The sequence below is a fragment of the Primulina huaijiensis genome, chromosome 15 (genome assembly GCF_012295235.1).
Source record: "Primulina huaijiensis isolate GDHJ02 chromosome 15, ASM1229523v2, whole genome shotgun sequence".
Lineage (NCBI taxonomy): Eukaryota > Viridiplantae > Streptophyta > Magnoliopsida > Lamiales > Gesneriaceae > Primulina > Primulina huaijiensis.
Window position 1 is genome coordinate 6,046,626 of NC_133320.1, and position 23,242 is coordinate 6,069,867.

The 23,242-nt window shown below is 38.3% G+C and overlaps 1 protein-coding gene across 1 annotated transcript; it reads left to right on the forward strand.

Annotated features, from left to right (window-relative positions):
- Positions 1–11,376: 11,376 nt before the first annotated feature.
- Positions 11,377–19,454, forward strand: LOC140958896 (uncharacterized). Its single transcript, XM_073416483.1, has 7 exons — positions 11,377–12,095; positions 12,246–12,376; positions 12,754–13,059; positions 13,287–13,642; positions 13,829–14,272; positions 15,008–15,139; positions 19,146–19,454. Exons 1-7 carry the CDS (start codon positions 11,377–11,379, stop codon positions 19,452–19,454), a joined length of 2,397 nt encoding a protein of 798 aa, XP_073272584.1.
- Positions 19,455–23,242: the final 3,788 nt, after the last annotated feature.

Here is a 23,242-nt window from a genome sequence, read left to right on the forward strand (position 1 = left end):
GTTGTGTGTGATTCAAAGGCGTGGAGATGGTCTGCTATTTATAATGAAAATGGAAGTATTTTTGGGATTAAAATAATTATATAGTTAATCGAAATTATGATGCATGAATATTGCATGTATTCTATGGTATATATAAAATTAAATATTCGATAAATATACTTTCAGATATTTAATTTCTACATGCGTATATACAAATATATCAACAAAAGCACTGTCAATATCGTATCCGATTTTCCAATCTGGTGAATACTAAAGTTTAACTATGCCGCACATAGTCAACAAATTGAAGCATATTCTTTTTAATAAAAATTTAAAACTAGACAAAAATTGTGGAAACTTTTGGTCGAATGAGTCCTAGATTAGTGGAAAAATATGGTCGACAACATTTTCCGTAACATTGGCACGTGTGGGTTTTTATTGGTATAACAAATTTATAATTTTAATGCAGTTAGAAAAACAGTTGAAATTTGTTACACGTGACAACGAATTATTAATGTAACTGATAATATTATAAAAATATTGTAGATTATTTTCTAACGAGAAAGGTCGATGATGCCATCGGTATGAAAATATGATATCGTTTATTTGATATAAATTCCCATGTGTAAATAAATTAAATAACATTTTAAAATAGGGTAAACAAGGAATTTCAAACTATTGTACGTACTCGAAGCTAGTCATTTGTATATTATATATTTACAAATTTATTAAACATTTTAAAGTTATTATCATATATATGTGTCCACTGATACCACAAAATTAATAAAATAAATATTTGGTGTGTAAATTATGCAAGAGATGGGATATTTTGTTTGTTGAACTGCCACGTATTGTATGTTGACATTGTCATCACATGCTATTGCTCCTGAAAGTCAGCAATAATAATATTATTATAATAATTATATTAATAATAATAATATAACTATTGCTATCGTTAACTTTATTATTATTATTATTATAAAAAAAGTTAAATGATGAATATTCATATTTCTCCAAAGATTATTGTTTTATTGAATTTTATGTTTCATTAAAAAGTATTTCCTTATTAAGTGTAACTTTTTATTTAATATCAAGTTTATATATGTTTCTCAGTGTGTTTGGAATAAGTTTAAATAATTTTTAACGATGGACTTATAAATAGTTGTTATCATTTGATGTACATTGAATAATAAAATTTCGTCTTAATACAATAACTTACGAATTATATTAGTCGAATAAACGGCGAAACCTCGCCTGAATAAGTTATATATGTACTGTATATTAAATTTAGGAACGGAAGGGAGGTGCAGAAATCATGGGGAGAGATCGGATATCCCAAAGCATCAATCGATAGAATTAAAAAATTCAAGTCAAAAAGAGTACGCACGGCCAATAAGGCACCGTACTTTTCATTTAATAATACTTAAATCATCTAAATATTTTTTCATTAAATAAATTCAATTAATATAAATATTAAACAAAGGGAAAGTCACTAATACCCCCGAGTTTGAACATCACGATTAGTCAAGGAGCCATATTATATTAAACGGTTGTAGTTATAAGAAATTAGGACGAAAAAATGCATTTAATTCATCTCCGAAAATTACGCAAATTTGGGATTCAATTAGCGCAGTACATGTACCCTTTTGATCAATGCATAAAGATATAGATTAACGGTTTGGAACTTAGAGGGTATTTGTAACCTCTAAAAAAAGTGTTTTTTTTAGATTTTTTAAATAAATTTACAAAAAAAAAATATTTTTCAGAATACTTATATTACCTAAGTTTTGGTGATTTACAAATAATAGCATCGAGTTTTAGAATCCTACTGTTTATCTTTTGTATTTATAAGTTTTTTCGACCGCTCGATCAAATTAGACCACTCAAGTATTTTATCATCTCAAGATGCAAGAGATCATTTGACTTCTAACCGGATCAAGTCATAAATGAATTGTACGAGTGTAACCGTTAAAACTCCAACTGCACTGCAACCGTTCAGATAAGAGAAAATTGGGATGGATGCTTTGAACTCGAGCTGATATAGATAAAGTATTATATTATTACATGGTATCCTACCAAGTCTCATTGACATATTGTCTCCCAAAGTGTTCAAAATCAATCAACTTTCCAGAAGTTATAAGAGCTAAAGAGAAAACAAAATGGATATTAAATGAAATTTATTACAGTGTACGATGTTGAAAGTGACAAGATCATCGTGTAGGCAGATAGCACAGATTATCATAGAAAATAAAATTTGATTGTTGGATATGGTCAAATATAAATATGCAGACTCAATACAGAAGAAAGAGATCTTAGTTAAATGATTAAAAAGCTTACATCCTTCAAGTCTGCAATATTTCCAGATCTTCGAAGACACTTACGTGACTATATTTCAAGCTGCTCAACCTAGCACATGCATAACTAGGTATATCAGATCTTCAAGGATCATCTTGTGCTATCATACCAACTGAAGTTGTTCGAGTTGACTATTAGATTTTATTATATTGTTGTCTTCTAGTGAACCGATTATTCTTAAACATCCATAATTTTTTGAGTGTAGACTAAGAGTTTCAACTTAAACAGTGATAAGTCCTAATTGAATTGAATTGTTATAAAGTATTGTAAAACCAAAGTCTTTTAGTGAATCTTTCCTAAGCGGAAGAAATGGTGACATAGGAGTATTCATCTCCGAATTTCAATGGTCCAGCTAAGCTATCCATTCAAGAATTTTTCATGACGACCTAAAAACTTTTAAGGACATCTCAAGTTTTACAAAATATTTTAAAAGTTCACCCCCTCTAAACTCTAATCTGATCACATCAAGTGGTACAAGAGCGAGTATTTTTCAACTCTGAAAACTATAAATTTATGATGACATCGTTTAACAAGATTTCAATGTTCTCAAAAGAATAATATGATTATTGGAAGATTTGTATGTTGGCACACCTGGTTGCACAAGATGATGACATGTAATATGTCATCACTGACGGTCCAATGAAGATTATAAAAGCCAATACAGAAGTGACGGTGTCTAAGGGTGCTCTGAAAATGGTGGAAAGAACCGATCAGAATGGTAAATCTCGATAATGTTGCCAAAGATATAATTTATAATACACTTGATAAAATATATTTAATAAAATTAAAACCTGTTATGCTAGCAAATAAATTTAGAAGAAACTAACCCAAATTGTGAGAACAATGATCAGACTAAGGATAACAAGTTGATTGTGATCATTCAGAAGTTCAACTGCATAAAAAAGAAGGCTGGAGAGACCATGAGTGAGTTCGATGAGAGATTTAGCAGCATTGTACGTGATCGAGCTATCTGATTTTGGGAAAGAGTACAACAATAGAGAGGTTGCACTTAAAACGATGATAGCTTTTCCAATAGATTGGGATGTAAAGACCATATCCATGCGAGAGTCCAAGGATATCAACAAAATCGAACTACATGATCTATTTGCAGATCTCAAAGCTTATGAGTTCGAGTTGGGGATCTGAACAGAAGAAGAGCCCTCTACTCCTCGACCGACCAAAGCTCTAGCTGCCACAACTTTAATTCCAACCACTAGCAAAGAATCTTCAAGCAGAAATATGCTGACCAGATTAGCAATGTATCAATGTATTTATTCGTTAAGAAATTTGAAAATTTTATGAGATAAAACCAATCTAAATTCAATTCTTATCGTAAAAAAAATCAAACTTATGATAATCAAGCTTTTTTACTGTGGGAAGAAAGGTCGTTTCATTGCAGATTGTAACATTCATAAGAAAGATGATAAGAAAAACTTTGAGAATAAACAGTACAAAGATGAGAAAATATCTTACAAGAAGAAGAAGGTGTCAGCTAGTTGCTGCAGAAAGTAAGAGCAAATGGGCTAACTCAGATTCAGATAAATTAAGCTCAGACACTTCAATAAGCAAAAGTGATTATGATAAAGTCCAGTATCTCATGACAGATGTTGATCTGGAGACAACATGTTTAGAACTGGATACTGCCGATGATGATCTAATAATTGATTTTGATTATGATGAATTTGCACGTACAGATCTTGTCACGACACTGCGTAACATGGTAGATGACTACAAGAAACTTTTGCAATCATTCGAGGAATTCAAAGAAGATAATAGAAGCCTACCAGATAAGTGAAGAAACTTTAGTTGTTCATAGCGAATTTAAGGGTCTGAAGGTGAAATTCAATCTGTTAGCAACTGAGAATGATGGCATGCGAAGAGTTTCTAGGAAACTATCAATGAGAATAAACTACTGAAAATTCTAGTCAATTATTGGAACAATTCATCGGCTCCCATTGAGAAGATACACGAGTTTCAGAAACTAGACTGAGACAGAACTGCTTACGATTTGGTAGTTCGTCTGAGGAAAGTACTCTATCGTGTCTAGATAATGAAAAATTTAAAACGATAAATTTTGTTTGATCCAGCATGATATATGTACATGGTCAGCTTGAAATCCAACATAATCGGAATGTGAGTTTTTAAAACAGTGCCAAGCATAAATTTTTAGGCTATGTTGAACCGGAGAGTTCTAAGTCCAATCGCACATGGCCAAAACGTAGAAAATATCAAGCTGGTCACACCGGATCAAGTTGTTCTCGTAAGAAACCAAGTCCAACCGCGCATTACTCTATGAAATGAAAAACTGGTCGTTACCACAACAACATGCCTGTTCAAAAGAGATACATAATAAATGGGAAGGATGAACGACCTAAAAACACTATGTAAAAATAAACACAACACACAACATCACATTTTATCGCACAAGATCTTATACTTTTGGATGCACACACAAGTAGGCTTGTTAGGCTAATTCAAGTGTTCGAAAGAGTTAATTTTTTTAGGACTTAATTCGATTTGGGTACCAAAAGTTTATTTTATTGATTGCATGCCTCAAAGAAGAAGTTTATCAATGAATCTGTGTAGTATTTGGACAATTGGTTGCTCAAGACACATGGTCGGTGATATCAAGATGTTGTACGAATTTATTGATCACAAAGGACCAAGAATCACATTCGCTGACAATTCTAAGGGTAAGAATGTGAGTAAAGGTAAGATTATCCACATCAAGTTAATAATTAAATATGTGTTATTAGTTGAGAATCTTTGCTACAATCTGATTAGCATTATCCAACTACGTGACAAAGTTATATTTTTGAATTTCAAAATATAAATAATTTCATGGTTAAGTATGCAAATAGTGATATTATGCACCTATAGAGTTAGAAAGAATGATGAAAATCTTGCTACTCCTACATGTTTTGTTGCATTATATGGTTAAAAAAAACTAGTTATGCCATAAACGACTCAATCACTTAAACTTAACATCTATTGTCAATCTTAGTCAATAAAAATTGGTCTCGACGTTACCTAACATTGATTTTACCAAAGATAGTGTTTTTTTCGCTTCTCAGGTAGGTAAACTAGTCATATCAACATTCAAGAACAAAGAAAGCAACTCAAAGGCTCGATATTTGGAACTTCTTCATATGTCTTATTTATTCTAATACTCGTGATAAGCTTAGGGGAATAAAATACAACTTGATTATTATTGCTGATTTTTCAAAGTTTATACGAGTAATTTTCCTATGTTCCAAAGATTACTGTCCATCTTAAAATATGAGAGAATTTCAGTGATGGATAGGATAAGGAGAGATCGAGAAACTGAGTTCACGAACAATATCTTTTCAATCTATCTAGATGATAATGGAATCAAGCATGATTTTCAGCTGCAACATCATCTTAGCAAAATGTTGTTGCTAAGAAAATAAATAAAACACTTAAATAAGCTGCACGAACTATGCTAGTTGAATCCGATAACTCTCAAATATTTTGGGGAGAAGCTTTGAACACTGGATGGTATACACAGAACATATCAATGATTAACAAGAATCATGGGAAGACCCCCTGAGAGATCTGGAATTAAAAGCATCCAGAAATCTCCTACTTCCGTGTTTTTGGTTGTGAGTGTTTCACTCAAAACAATGGTAAAACTCATTTAACCGTTTTTATGATAAATTTGATGTTGGTGTATTTTAGGATATTCTTCTTCTATTAAAGCATATATGGTTTATAATCATTGAGGAATCTGTTCATGTTGTATTTGATGAGTCTTTTATTTGTCATGATAATTATAAAAGCAATATACATGATTGAAGCAATACAGTATATGCTATTAACCTTGATTATTGCAGAGATAATGAGATAGATTTAACAAGAACGATTAGATTCATTCCTGAAGCAAGTTCAGCCAGACATGAAGAAAAAACACATAATCAAGCCAATGAAAAAGTTAAGCCAGTGAACAATCATCAGACAGATATATCTCAACAAGAAGATGCTGCAGTTATCAATGAAGATACAATGGTCCAACAACAAGATACAAATATATTTGGAGCAAGACACTGGTAGAACAAAAATTATCCACTTGAGTTGGTCATCAGTAACCCGACCACTTCTCTTAGAACTAGAAAACAAATGATTGATGAGTTTAAGCATGCTGCATTTTTTTTTCTCAACTTGAATCTAAGAAGATTGATGAGGCCTTAAGAGATTCAAACTGGATACATGCAATGCATGAAGAACTTGATCATTTGAGAGAAGTAAGTTTTGGCATCTAGTTCCCCGACCATCTAATTAACACTTTATTGGAACTAGATGGATGTTTAGAAATAAAATAGATGAAAGTGGATCAATTGTAATAAATAAAGCTAGATTTGTAGTTCAAGGAAAGGGAAAAACGCATAGACATTGATGAATCATTTGTTCATGTAACTAGACTAGAGGCTACTAGAATATTCCTCACATTTGTTGCATGTAAGGACTTTAAGGTCTACCAGATAAAATGTTAAGTCAACATTTCTTATGATTTTCTTAATTAAGAAGTATATGATGAATAACTCCCTTATTTTGTTAATCCTATTTATCATAGGTATCTGTATAAACTTGATAAAATATTGCATGGATTGAAACAAGATCATCGTGCATGGTATGAAACGCTGTCTAAATTTCTGCTTGAGCATGATTTTGTGATTGGAATTATTAAACACTGTTTAAATTTACTAAGTTTGATCATTCACTATTAGTACAAATTTATGTTGATGACATTATTCTTGGCTCAATTAAACTTAAATTTTTTGATAGACTCTCTAAGGTAATGCAATGATGATCATGATGAGAGAATTAACTTTATTCCTCATAGTGCAAGTAAAACACCTAGACACAGGAATTTTCGTTAACCAGGCCAAGTACACCAAAAAATTATTGAAGAACTTTGGCATGGAGAATTGTGTCGTGGCTTCCAATCCAATAAAATCATCAATCAAACTAGACAAATATGAAGGTAGCAGCTCAGTGGACATAACAATGCAGAGAGAGTTAATGGGATCATTATTATATCTGACCACTAGCCGACCACATTAGCATGTTTGCATTTTGTTTATGTACTCACTTTCAAGATAATCCAAAAAAAAAATGTCATTATACTATAGCTAAATACATACTTAAATATCTTAATGGTAATCCACGTGTGGGTATTTGGTATCCAAAGACTCAAGTTTTAACCTTATTAGTTATTTAGATGTAAATTATGAAGGTTACAAGATTGACAGGAAAAATACCAGTGGATCGTATCATCTCTTAGGATATAGAATGATCTCCTAGTTCAGTAAGAAGCATACATCAATTTCTTCATCAACAGCTGAAGCTGAATATCAAGAAATTGGGAATTGTTGTGCAAAACTATTATAGATTCAATAACAATTAAGATACAATGAAATTTAAGGCGCTTAATCCCAAATCTTATGTGATAACACAAGTGTCATAGCAATCACCTACAACATTGTCTTACATTCTCAGATTAAGAATATTGATATAGACATCATTTTATCTGAGATCATGTAATAAATAAGGACACTCGGCTAGAGTACATCTTGACAGACAATCAGGCGAGAGATATGTTGACTAAACAACTGTATGACACTAAGTTTTATTGTTTTCGAAATATCATTGGCTTGATTGATTTAAATTAAATGCATAAATTTATGGAGAATAAAAATCGAGCTGACAAAACAATGTATCAAGTCTATACACAACTCTGACGGCTCCGGCTAGAGTTTGTAGAAGCTTGATATTATCACATTATCTAATTATTTCTCTTTAAAACGAACTAATCCCTTTGTTCATTCGATATTAATAATTTCAAATTTTGAATTATTTTAAATATGTATTTATTGCGCAGTCGGTTACTATTCTCTTGATTATATCACACGGATATATCACCCGCCAAAAGTCATTATCAAATTTTCTAATTTTCAAATTTCAACATGTGATATACAGACATGTGGATCATCATGTCTATCAAATCGGATCATATATATACTTATGGATTGACATACTTTATTCTTTATTATCACTTTACAAGTCTTTACATTCTATTATCATTGCACTCATGCTTTCTTTCACTCTAACCGCTTTGCATATCAAGTCCGTCTGTAAGGTCCAGGAATTTAATTCGCGTAACCTAAGTGCATGCAATCTAGTATTTTTAGTTTTAATTATATGTTTAATTATTTATATGCAATTTATGCATAATTCATGCATGATAGGATTTAATTCCTGAAATTTTAAAAGGTCATGTATTAGGGTTTCTAAGTGCATTTCACGCTCCATCGAGGAACGGAGATCGAAGAATTGTCAGAAAAATTATTTTAATTATATGATTTATTTTTATAAAGTATTATGAGGTGTTTTTAAGTGTATTTTCCAAAAATATGAATTTTTGGGTATTTTTAACCGCATGATTTTAATTTTTAACGGTACACAAATTTTATCGAATCGGGGGACTTTTTAATGGTTTGGCTAATGTTTTCAAAAATCTTTTCATCACAAAATATTTTTCGGGAGTGCGTTTGGATTTAATGGGCCTACTTTTAAGCTTGTTGGGCTTAAAACCCTTTTAAAACTTTTAAAATGCAAATTATGGCCCATAAAATAATATTACCTATATAATTAAGCTACAAAGCATTTTTTAACCTAAACCTAATATTCAACAGCCGACACCCCTACCCCAGATGCTTCCTCTCTCGAGTTCAGGGCTGTTCTTCATTTAAAAAAAACCGTCGGTGGTCTCTTGTCCTCCTTGCAAAGGGAGCTTTCATTCTCTCTTTTTTTATCGTCAGACACCACAAGGCAAGCTTTGTACTCTCGTTTTTGCATCTCATACGCCATATACATGCTGTTATGTGAATAATCTGTAGCAAACTCCCGATCCCACCAAGAACATGAAAGTTTTTCGGTTTTTGCTCTTGTGCTGTATTTTCTTTCATTGTCACTCACGTTCTTCCTTCGATCTGTGCGAGGGGCTGCGGTCATGGTGAGTTTAGGGACTGAACGTGGTGGGAAGAGGCTGCCTTGAGGGGTAGATCAGTGGCTTGGTCGAGATCAGTGGGTGTTGTGAAGGGCCGATCGGGTATTGTGCTGCGTGAGGGGTAGCGGGCTCGGTTCTTTGTTTCCTTTTCACCAGTCGTGCGAGGGCCTCCTCAAACCCTAGACCAGACCCTGGTGGGTCTGAGTCAGGGTCTAGGATTGCTTTAGCCGTGAGGAAAACCAGGGAACAGGCGATCCACCTTAGGATAAGCGATTTGGCTCGGTAGGGAGTGTGTTGCGTTTTCTTGATTCCTACCGGTTAGGATAATGCATGGGGCTGGTGGCTTGGTCCAGGGGTGTTCCTTGGTATTTGGTCTAGGTCTACAATAGGTGGGTTCATGGTTGGAACGATGGATTAGCGTGAGGTGTGAGTTGGTGAGAGAAAGGTGTGCTTGAGGTGTTGAAATAAGAGAGGACCGAGAAGTGTAGCATGTTCTGGAATTTTGCAGTGGGTTTGAGGAGCCCAATGACAGTGTTTTAGGGCCTATTAAGCGTTTTTAGGATATGATAAAAGTTGTAAAAGATTTGGGTAAATTTTGGATCGATTCGGATTAAAACCGGAACCCCGAACCGAGTTTTAAAACGAAGTAGATAAGCGGCGAATTGGCTCGAGTTTACGTCTAAGAACGCTTTTAAAAATGTTTTGGGACATTTTAAGGAGTTTGGTAAGCTTTGGGTCAATTTTAGAAGTCCAAGGTTGAAAAGATAATTTTTGGGTTTCTAGGGGCAAAATGGTCATTTTGCACCCGGGGTGAGATTTTTGTCGTGGCAGCGCCCTGAGCATAAATTCATGATATTTTAAATGTTTATGCATCACGTTCATGATTTTTACGCTATTATGATAATTATGGTGTATGCTTGGTTTAAAGAATAAATTACGTATATGCATGCTTTTATTTAAGTGATGAACATGTTGACACGTTTTGAAGGAAGTGATTTAGTTGTGACTAATACGATGACACGATGACATGTAAGGCCCGGACTCAGTGGGCGGGTAATGCCGTCGCTGATGATCCTCGCCGCCGGGTACCGCGGTTACACGTAGATGGATCCATCGACTGACATGATGATACTAAAGTCACAGCTAATGAACGGAATTCAAATTAAGATTTTAACACGTATATGTTGATACGATGATACATGCTATTACCATGTTTTGACAGGTCACGGTTACGCATACGATATGATAACATGATGAGACATGTTTTGACACGTTACGATTTTACCCGACACGTTCATGTTTTTAAGCTCATGAAATGTATGTTTATTATGCTATTTTTGGCTGTTGTGTGCTACGTATATGTACTTGCTATTACTGGTACAGATGTGTTGAGTTTTTAGATTCACTAGGCGTGTGTGATGCAGGTGAGCATTTTGATCAGGGAACCAGAGGTGCCGAAGACTGAGTAGACAGGCGGCATGTGCGGTGATACGACCCGAGGACCATTATTTTTCCGTATATTTATTCATGTGTTTTGAGAGGAGTTACGCATTTTTATATGTTGATGATTTTATGATTTTTACACGTTTACGTTTATGTTGATTTTGGATGACGTTAGTTATTTTTAAACTGCACTACTTTTATTGGCAAATAAATACGATTATTTTAAATGTCATTTTGTAATTGCGAGCTGTTAAAAAAAAATATTCCGCACTTTTAAAACGGGAGACGTTACAGTTGGTATCAGAGCAAGGGTCCTGTATAGGGTTGTGCCACCGCCAGCTTCTGCAGCTCAGTCTTCAAAGCCTCAAGTCTGTAAGCTTTTATGATTTGGATATTTTAAATGATTTATTGTTATCACCTGCATGATTTCATGATTTACGCTTCATGATGATTTACTGCTTATGCTGTTTTTACACTGTAAGGTCCATTAATTTCAAAACTAGATTAATTGCATGATGGGTTACGTTTTAATTAGACTGTATTCAGATATGCCTCCCAGACGAGAACCCAGGATGGTCAGAGTGGATGATATTCTTGAGGGTGGCAGGGGTCCTCCACCACCACCTCCGGGGGTCCCAGCTACCCGGGTCCTCGAGGGTATGGCTAGACTTTTGGAGCAGGTACAGCAGGTTCCTAGACAGCAGACTGATATCTTTGAGCAGTTCCGTAGGCTCAACCCGAAGGAGTTCGGGGGTACTACTGATCCATTTGTTGCAGAGGGATGGGTTAGGTCGCTGGAGTTGCACTTTGATTATCTGGAGATCAGGTGCGCCATCTATATGCTGAGGGATGATGCATCCTTTTGGTGGGAGGGAGCCGCACATGCTGTGGATGTGGCTACTCTTACATGGGCCAGATTCAGGGAGATGTTTTTCGAGAAGTATTTCCCCGCTGACGTCAGGGGCCGCCTGACGAGAGAGTTCATGAGCCTCCGGCAGGGGGAATTATCAGTGGCGGAGTTCATCCGCAAGTTTGACAGGGGCTGCCACTTCGTGCCCATGATAGCAGGGGATGCTGCCCAGAAGCTGAGGCATTTCCTAAATGGACTGATTCCTACCCTCCGCCGAGACGTTATGCTGATGAGACCGGTGATTTATGATGAGGCCACTGCCTGCGCTTTTCAGGCAGAGCAGGCATTGCGAGATATAGATTTTGAGATGCATCGGAAGCGGCATCAGGCCCAGTCCAGTGCACAACCACAAAAAAAACAGTTTACCGGGCCATCTAGACAGTAGGGACAGCAGAAATCACAGGGTCAGCACAGGGGGTCAGGACAGCAGAGGCCACCCGAGGAACCAGGGGTTCCTAGGCAGGAGGGAGGCCCGCCTGGCAAGCAGTGCAACAAATATCATTATGGCAAATGCATGTGAGGCACCTACAGATGCTTCGTATGCAAGCAGGAGGGGCACAAGGCTGCAGATTGCCCTCAGAACAAGGGTTCCACTACCGGCAGAGCTTATGTAATGCATGCTGAGGAGGCGGAGGCAGCGCCAGACACGACACTGATTACCGGTAACCATTTTATTTAAGATTTTAATTTCGCATGATTGCGTGGGTTTAATGCTTGTTTGATGATTAAATTATTTGGATCGATAACGTAGAAGAAATTAGGATGCATGCTCTACCTACTTGGAATTAAGAATTTATTTGTTTGATCAGAAAATTTTAGAGACCAAATTGTTATAATGGGTAAATTAAGGAAGAAAATGCAAATTTCGAAACTTTAAGGGGTTAATTTGCAATTTATGATTTTTCTGAGGTTGAATTTCGAACTTTTGGAGATTTATAATTGGGTTAAGTCAGTGATATTTTGAAGATTTTGAGTTAACTATCGATAAGAAATTCCTTAAGTTCAACAGTATTAGATTTGATGGTATGTTTTGTTGCAGGGACGATATATATTGCAGGTGTAGCCACGCATGCATTGCTAGACTCAGGGGCTACGCATTCGTTTATATCTGAATCTTTCGTGAAGCGAATAGGGATCGTACCAGTAGCGATGGATTCAGGATTCAAAGTATCGATTCCATCCGAGGATCAGATGTTCACATCTCGAATAGTGAGAGGATTGGAGCTCAGATTGCAGCAGAAGGCAGTACAGGCAGATCTGATTGTACTACTGCTGCCAGAATTTGATATCATACTGGGCATGGACTGGCTCGCTTCTCATGAGGCAGTCATAGATTTCGACAGAGGTCAGTGTCTGTTAGACCTCCCAGTGGGAAGCCATTTGTATTTGAGGCAACTAAACATCAGTAGTTCCCACACGTCATTTCCTGTATGTGTGCGAGGAAGCTTATTAAGAGAGGCTGCCAGGCGTTCTTAGCCAGCATCATATCAGTGGCAGAGCCAGTCAGTCAAAGGCTGAAGGATATAGATGTGGTCAACGAGTTCTCCAGTGTGTTCCCTGACGATGTTTCAGGAATTCCACCAGACAGAGAGGTGGAGTTCTCTATTGAGCTCATGCAAGGGACAGTGCCGATATCTAAGGCACCCTACCGATTAGTGCCTGCAGAAATGAAGGAGCTTAAGGAACAGGTTCAGGATCTGCTGGATAAGGGTTTCATCCGCCCTAGTTTTTCTCCTTGGAGCGCACCAGTTCTTTTTGTTAAGAAGAAGTATGGCAGCATGCGTCTGTGCATTGACTACCGAGAGATGAACAGAGTTACAATTAAGAATAAATATCCGTTGCCTAGGATCGAGGACTTGTTTGATAAACTTCAGGGAGCCTCAATATTCTCTAAGATAGACCTTCGATCCGGATATCATCAGCTGAAGGTGAGAGAGTCAAATGTGCATAAGACAGCTTTTCGGACGCGTTATGGGCACTATGAGTCCTTGGTGATGCCCTTCGGTTTGACGAACGCTCCAGCGATCTTCATGGATCTCATGAATCGCGTGTTTCAGCCATTTTTGGATCAGTTTGTCATAGTCTTCATTGACGATATACTGATCTATTCGAAGAGCAGGGAGGAGCACAGTCATCATCTGAGAACAGTATTGCAGACTCTACAGGATAGACGACTGTATGCCAAGTTCAGCAAGTGTGAGTTCTGGCTGGACATAGTGGCATTCTTGGGCCACATCGTATCTCAGGATGGCATAGAGGTCGACCCGAGCAAAGTAGAGGCAATCAGGGATTGGCCAGTTCCGAAGAGCGTGACAGAGATTCGCAGTTTCTTGGGAATGGCAGGTTATTACAGGAAGTTTATCCAGGGCTTTTCTTCTATTGCGGTGCCCATGACCGCTTTGAAGAAGAAGAATGCCAAGTTTATTTGGGGACCAGAGTGTCAGGAGAGCTTTGACAGACTAAAACAGGACTTGACCACCGCACCCGTACTAGCTATGCCATCAGGGCAGGAAGAGTTTGTGGTCTATACCGATGCATCCCAGCTTGGGTTGGGCGCAGTTCTGATGCAGCAAGACAGAGTGATAGCCTATGCGTCCAGACAGCTGAAGGTCCATGAGAAGAATTACCCGACTCATGACCTAGAGTTAGCAGCAGTGATATTCGCCCTGAAGATCTGGAGACACTATCTGTATGGGGAGAAGTGCAGGATTTTCACAGATCATAAGAGCCTGAAGTACTTCTTCACACAGAAGGAACTGAACATGCGTCAGAGAAGATGGCTCGAGCTGGTGAAGGATTATGATTGTGATATTAGCTACCATCCGGGTAAGGCTAATGTAGTTGCAGACGCTCTCAGCAGGAAGCACGCAGTGTTAGCTCATCTGTCAGTACAGAGACCATTGCAGGCTGAGATTCATATATTTGAGCTTACAGTTTATGCAAGGGGCGAGGCTCCGAATCTTGCTACTCTGACATTACAGCCGAATCTGAGAGACAGAATCCGAGCATGGCAGACTTCCGACGAGCAGTTACAGAAGTGGAGACAGAGGGACGAGGCTAAGGGCCAGAGACTGTATACAGTTATGGACGCCATAGTTAGATATAGGGACCAGCTATGGGTTCCTGACAGTGATTCCCTCCGAGCAGATATCTTGAGTGAGGCCCACACCACCCCATACTCCATCCATCCCGGGAGTACGAAGATATATAAGGATCTACAGACTCTGTATTGGTGGCCGGGCATAAAGAGGGATATTCTGTGGTTTGTCTTCGAGTGTTTGACTTGTCAGCAGGTCAAGGCAGAGCATCAGAGACCTGTAGGGAAACTGAGACCACTCCCTATTCCCGAGTGGAAATGGGAGAACATTACTATGGACTTCGTGACAGGGCTTCCGAGGACTTCTGGGGGATACAATGCCATCTGGGTGATTGTTGATCGGCTCACCAAGTCAGCTCATTTCTTACCGATTAGGAAGACATTCACCATGACTCAGTACGCAGAGCTGTACATCAGGGAGATAGCCAGACTGCATGGGATTCTAGTGTCCATCGTGTCGGACCGAGATCCGAGGTTCACGTCTGCATTCTGGAAGAGTCTTCATCAGGCGTTGGGTACGAAGCTTCTGTTCAGTACCGCTTTTCATCCTCAAACAGACGGTCAGTCAGAAAGGGTGATTCAGATTCTGGAAGACCTACTCCGAGCATGCATGATCGACTTCCAGGGCAGCTGGGAGCCGACGTTACCTCTTGTGGAGTTCACATACAACAACAGTTATCAGACGTCGATAAGTATGGCTCCATACGAGGCACTGTACGGGAGGAAGTGTAGGTCGCCAGTATACTGGGATGAGGTAGGAGAGCGAGCAGAGTTGGGTCCGGATATTGTCAGACAAACAGCGGATTTAGTGGCAAGGATTAAAGACCGGATGAAGACTGCACAGAGCCGTCAGAAGAGTTATGCTAATCAGAGGGGACGAGATCTTGAGTTCGCAGTAGGGGATCATATTTTTGTGAAGGTCGCACCTGTGAAGGGTGTGATGAGGTTCGGGAAGAAGGGCAAGCTCAGCCCTAGATTCATCGGACCATTTGATATCCTAGAGAGAATCGGGACACTCGCATACAGAGTTGCTTTACCCCCGAATCTGGCGGGAGTTCATAATGTGTTCCACATCTCTATGCTGCGTAAGTACATGTCAAACCCTTCACATGTGCTTAACTATGAGCCATTTCAGCTGACATCGCACTTATCATTCGAGGAGAGGCCGATTCAGATCTTGGACAGGCAGGAGAAGAGACTCCGGAATAAAGTGATCCAAATGGTCAAAGTCAATAGGCTCAATCATTCCGAGGAGGAGGCCACGTGGGAGACAGAGACCGAGATGAGGAGTCGCTACCGAAGTTATTCGGTACGTTCTAATTTCGAAGACGAAATTTTATTTAAGGGGGGGAGAGTTGTAAGGTCCAGGAATTTAATTCGCGTAACCTAAGTGCATGGAATCTAGTATTTTTAGTTTTAAATATATGTTTAATTATTTATATGCAATTTATGCATAATTCATGCATGATAGGATTTAATTCCTAAAATTTTAAAAGGTCATGTATTAGGGTTTCTAAGTACATTTCACGCTCGATCGAGGAACGGAGACCGAAGAATTGTCAGAAAAATTATTTTAATTATATGATTTATTTTTATAAAGTATTATGAGGTTTTTTTAAGTGTATTTTCCAAAAATGGAATTTTTGAGTATTTTTACCCTCATGATTTTAATTTTTAACGGTACACAAATTTTATCGAATCGGGGGACTTTTTAATGGTTCGGCTAATGTTTTCAAAAATATTTTCATCACGAAATATTTTTCGGGAGTGCGTTTGGATTTAATGGGCCTACTTTTAAACTTGTTGGGCTTAAAACCCTTTTAAAACTTTTAAAATGCAAATTATGGCCCATAAACTTATATTACCTATATAATTAAGCTACTAAGCATTTTTTAACCTAAACCTAATATTCAACCGCCGACACCCCTACCCCAGCTGCTTCCTCTCTCGAGTTCAGGGTTGTTCTTCATTTAAAAAAAACCGTCGGTGGTCTCTTGTCCTCCTTGCAAAGGGAGCTTTCATTCTCTCGTTTTTTATCGTCAGACACCACAAGGCAAGCTTTGTACTCTCGTTTTTGCATCTCATACGCCATATACATGCTGTTATGTGAATAATCTGTAGCAAACTCCCGATCCCACCAAGAACATGAAAGTTTTTCGGTTTTTGCTCTTGTGCTGTATTTTCTTTCATTGTCACTCACGTTCTTCCTTCGATCTGTGCGAGGGGCTGCGGTCATGGTGAGTTTAGGGACTGAACGTGGTGGGAAGAGGCTGCCTTGAGGGGTAGATCAGTGGCTTGGTCGAGATCAGTGGGTTTTGTGAAGGGCCGATCGGGTATTGTGCTGCGTGAGGGGTAGCGGGCTCGGTTCTTTGTTTCCTTTTCACCAGTCGTGCGAGGGCCTCCTCAAACCCTGGACCAGACTCTGGTGGGTCTGAGTCAGGGTCTAGGATGGCTTTAGCCGTGAGGAAAACCAAGGAACAGGCGATCCACCTTAGGAGAAGTGATTTGGCTCGGTAGGGAGTGTGTTGCGTTTTCTTGATTCCTAGCGGTTAGGATAATGCATGGGGCTGGTGGATTGGTCCAGGGGTGTTCCTTGGTGTTTGGTCTAGGTCTACAGTAGGTGGGTTCATGGTTGGAACGATGAATTAGCGTGAGGTGTGAGTTGGTGAGAGAAAGGTGTGCTTGAGGTGTTGAAATAAGAGGGGACCGAGAAGTGTAGCATGTTCTGGAATTTTGCAGTGGGTTTGAGGAGCCTAATGACAGTGTTTTAGGGCCTATTAAGCGTTTTTAGGATATGATAAAAGTTGTAGAAGATTTGGGTAAATTTTGGATCGATTCGGATTAAAACCGGAACCCCGAACCGAGTTTTAAAACTAAGTAGATAAGCGGATAATTGGGCTCGAGTTTACGTCTAAGAACGCTTTTAAAATGTTTTGGGACATTTTAAGGAGTTTGGTAAGCTTGGGTCAATTTTAAAAGTCCAAGGTTGAAACGATAATTTTTGGGTTTCTAGGGGCAAAATGGTCATTTTGCACCCGGGGTGAGATTTTGGTTGTGGCAGCGCCCTGAGCACAAATTCATGATATTTTAAATGTTTATGCATCACGTTCACGATTTTTACGCTATTATGATAATTATGGTGCATGCTTGGTTTAAAGAATAAATTACGTATATGCATGCTTTTATTTAAGTGATGAGCATGTTGACACGTTTTGAAGGAAGTGATTTAGTTGTGACTAATACGATGACACGATGACATGTAAGGCCCGGACTCAGTGGGCGGGTAATGCCGTCGCTGATGATCCTCGCCGCCGGGTACCGCGGTTACACGTAGATGGATCCATCGACTGACATGATGACATGATGATACGAAAGTCACAGCTAATGAACGGAATTCAAATTAAGATTTTAACACGTACATGTTGATACGAAAATACATGCTATTACCATGTTTTGACAGGTCACGGTTACGCATACGATATGATAACATGATGAGACATGTTTTGACACGTTACGATTTTACACGACACGTTCATGTTCATGTTTTTAAGCTCATGAAATGTATGTTTATTATGCTATTTTTCACTGTTGTGTGCTATGTATATGTACTTGCTATTACTGGTACAGGTGTGTTGAGTCTTTAGACTCATTAGGCGTGTGTGATGCAGGTGAACATTTTGATCAGGGAACCAGAGGTGCCGAAGACTGAGTAGGCAGGCGGCATGTACGGTGATACGACCCGAGGACCATTATTTTTCCGCATATTGATTCATGTGTTTTGAGAGGAGTTACGCATTTTTATATGTTGATGATTTTACGATTTTTACACGTTTACGTTTACGTTGATTTTGGATGACGTTAGTTATTTTTAAACTGCACTAATTTTATTGAAAAATAAATACGATTATTTTAAATGTCATTTTGTAATTGCGAGCTTTTTTTTAAAAAAAATTATTCCGCACTTTTAAAACGAGAGACGTTACACCTTCTGCTTTACTTTTTCAATTCACGAAAATGACTAGCTACTCTAACAACACCCTTGCTATCAACTTTGCATCTGTTCTGGCCATAAAGTATGAGCCAATGGTGAACATGTTCTAGATGTTAGAAGCTCTGGTTTCTCCAAATTTTTTGGGATGCAACTTTCAAGCATATGAGGCCATGCTCAATAAACTATTCGAAAACGCGAAGCATGAGCATGGATCCATCTTGTGCACTGTCCAAGGATCCAACCTCTACATCATACATAAGTTGTTTTCGGAAATGTTGGCCTACCAACGGTCGGCTTAAGCTTTTTCTCTGCTCTACCAAAAAGTAACTTTTCCAATTGGAAGTTGGAGTTCTCATTGTCAGGATCATCACTTTCTTCTCCCAACTGCCTGAAGAAATACCTCAAGGTGCAGTACAGAATACTGGTGGACATTGTTAGCAATACGATGTTGGCCAAGGCAGGGGCTTTCGACAAAGTTACAACCAAAAATTTCACAACAATGGTGAATAAAGAAGCTCCCTCTCTCGGGTTTACCATCCCTCTATGCTACTTGTTGGAACAACTCAAGATCAAGCTTTTGGATAATGTCAAACTTCACTTCGCCAAGCTAATTGACTGGAACTCAGTTGAAACTTATCAGAAGATAACATAACATTGACTTAGGTGTAAGCGCATCCAAGAAAGTGGCTGATAAACCCACAGAAAAGGCTGAAAATCTAAAGAAAAATGATCGAGTTGATCAAGTTTGTCATTGAGCCACTCAGACTAGCTAGCTCCTATTCCAGTCGTCCTCATTTCCATTCTGAGCATGACGTCTCCTCCATGAGATCTGGACTACCTCTGATCGAACCGAAAGCCAAATGGAAATCCTTATTGGTGGAAGGGCCCAAACTATCAACTATTCAAGCCGACATCGACCTGTCCATGCTCCGAGTTGATGAAATCGCTAAGGGGAGAATGAATAGGTTTGATATGTGGGTAGACTATCGAATCGATATTCATTTTAGCCTCCTATGAAAAGAGAATAAGCTAAAAATGCCGCTGATATAGAAAATCAGATTTTGAAACGAGCAAAGACTGACCCCATTTGTTAAGCTCACCAATGACGAGAATTCATCGAGCTATAAATTAATGAAGTGTCCTATGGCACATTTTGAAATAGAAGAGGGAGAACTTTGTTGCTCATGTTCCAACCGCAAAAGATGATGCGGTATCATATGTCAGCTGGAGATGGACGCTCTGTTTGCTGTCCATGATGGTGATAGTAAAAAGACAAGAGTATGAGCTTCCAGCCATTGAGGAAGATAGCTCTGAGGCGAATTTTGACATATGACAAAGTCAAGCCAATGCTCATCCTGTTACTGAAGAGATCCCAACTGGAGTTCGCGAAACTCAAGTTGATGAAGAAAATATGGAAGACAACAGACTCGGACGCCAACACATAGAATCAGGAAGAGTCTGCTATTTTCCCATATGATCCAAATGCCTTTTCATCTCTTCTTCCTACCGTTAATCAAGTTGAAGATCTCCTATAAAGGCCACTAATCTCTGTGGATGATGTGGTCCAATCATTGTCTCAGTTTGATTTTGATCAATTCTAAACAAATGAGAAAGATGACATGTTTACAGAAGGAGAACTGATTGTGGAATCCTTGGTTACTGCTCCGGCCACTTCAGATATGCAAGAAGATCGTATTACCTCTATAGAGAATCTAATTGGTAAGGAGATGGTAATTCATAGTGCATTTAGGTCGGATGATGCAAAAATAGAAGAAGTTGTTGATCCGCAGCCCGTTCTTGATCAAGCAGCTGCAACTTCAACTGTTCCCACAATAAATCCAGCCGCTGAACATTCATCTTGTGGAGAATTAATAATTCGAACTATGTCGTCTCATTCTGTACCACAAAAAAAAATATGAATCCTCTCCTCGTATTAATATGAATGTATTCATAAATTTGATGACACCAACACTCATGTTATGCTTCAACAAATCTTTCTCAGATGAAGGATGAAACGTTCTGCCCTTTTTATTGCTTTAAAAGTACTAAAAAAAAAAATTTTTTAACCACTCAATTTTCGGCCATGCATACTTACCACATGAAAATATTTTTTTTATAAAATATTTTACCCCTTAAAATAAAATACCAACCATCTATCATTTTGAAAATCAAATGCAATGGTCATAAAATAAAATCGTCGCATGTTTACCAAACTTAAAAAGCAATAAGTTTGAAAAGTATAGCCCATACTAAACCTCTCAAAAATCTCTCAAATGCATAAATAAATAGTCTTAAAAATCTTTAATCATAAATCATGAGTCAAAAGTCATAATGCGGAATATTAGAAGCGCTGGTCCTCGGGTTGTGTGCGCCATCAGTCCAGTCCCATCATTCGTCAAGTCCTCCCTCATCCTCACCGACATCCATCACACCTAGTGAGTCTAAAGACTCAACACACCATCATCTTTATAGCAAATACATATATATAAAATCGCATGCAACAGTGAAAATACTTTTAGGTAAAAATAACATTTCATGACATGCATAAATAAATCTTACTCTTTTTCATTTTTCCTTATCATGACATAAAAACATTTTAACATGATCATAAACATTTTCCTTTTCCCTTTTCCTTTGTTGAATTCAGGTCGTTAATTGTGACTTTCCTGATCATGATCATAAGAGTCGATGGATCCATCTACATGTAACCACAGTACTGGGCGACGAGGACATCAGCAACACTCTCACCGGTCAACTGAGCCTTGGCCTATCATGATTCGAATAGAAATACGATCGTCGGGGTTCCCTCTGGGGCCTTTTCCCATAAATGGGCTCTCTCTGGGGCCCTTTCCCCCCTCGACATTCTCATTCTTACCGTTACCACAAATCCGTTACCACATAACCGTTACCACCTATTCGCAATGATGGAAACACGATCGTCTGGCTCCCACTGGGACCATAACCCTCACGATATCCCCACCATTAACGAATTAGTCACAATCAATTCTCTTCCTTCAACATTTTTCATTCTCATTACTTTAGAAAAATCATGAATAGCATTTACATTTTTTTTCTTTTTTTTTTTTTTAAACCAAGCATGCAACATGTATTTTTAAATGTCTTCTTAAATCCTGAAAATCCCTTAGACATTTAAAAATGATTAATTTAATCATGGATACATCATAAACATTTAAAAATAATCATAATATCATAAAACCAGCATTTAGGGCACTGCCATGACGTTTACTAATTTTTAGGTGTAAAAAGACCGTTTTACCCCTAGACGTAAAATTCCTCTAATTTGACTTTTTCTTGAATTCATTGACTCTAACCTGTCCCAAATAATTATTTAAGCCTAAATTAATTTTTCCATAATTTTATTTAGCTTAAATATTAGACTTTTTCATTTATCATTAATTAATTGTTTTGACGGTGTTTTAATCCCGAAAAATCCCAAACTTTAATATAAAATTCCTAAATTCTAAAGTTAGTCTTTTTATATTATTTTAGCCCTTATGAACCACGACTCGACCCCCGTGAGCTGTTTTTCCAATTTTTCCTAGTTAAAAACCCTATTTTGACACCTAAACTTCGACCCCGAGCCAACTTCCGATTTTCACGAGTTACCCCCGAGCCATGTCGATCCAAAAGTTGACCAACATCCTAAATTAACCTACTGGACCCTTAGTTTAACAAAACACCAGCCCCAAAACCCAAAACGAGACTCCCCAAGAGTGCACCTAACTGGCCGAGACTCCTAGTATCACTAGGACTCTAAGTTGCGCCCCAACCCCTGAACCAACGAGCCCATCCCTTGAACCATCCCTGGTGCACCCTCCTAGGACTCTAGTGTACTGGCTTGAACCATCCCTAGAACCCAAGCCCAAGCCCCCGTCGCCTGGCAGCAGCGCAACCACGCGCAACAATCTGCGCGACTTTCTCGGGTAGAGTCCTAGCTCGGCTAGGACTCTTTCCCAGCCCTTGGCGCGGGTCCTAGCTTGGCTAGGACTCTCTCCAAGACTCCCTCATGACCTTGGCTAGTCCCTGGAACGAACCAACCAAGCCGTAGCCCTTGCCACGCAAAGACCGCACCCCCTAAACTCATGACAGCAACTTCTCGGCTTGCATGTTCTTGATTCTATGAAAGTTAGCCGAGGGTCGTAAGGGTTTTGTAGGATTACAACTCGTGTATGTGCCTTCCCTAATCGCGTCTAGACATCGTGGCAGCCCCCTAACATGCTTGAACAATTTAATGCATCACAATTCATGAAAACCGAAGCTTGCATGTGCATAAATTTGAAATTCTGAAAACATATGTTAGGTACTTCATGCATCCAATAATTTACAACAATATTATGATATGATGGATGAGAAAAGAAAGATTTAGGCGTGCTTTTGCGTTGTATATGCACGAATATCCGTTGACGACGAAGAACGGGA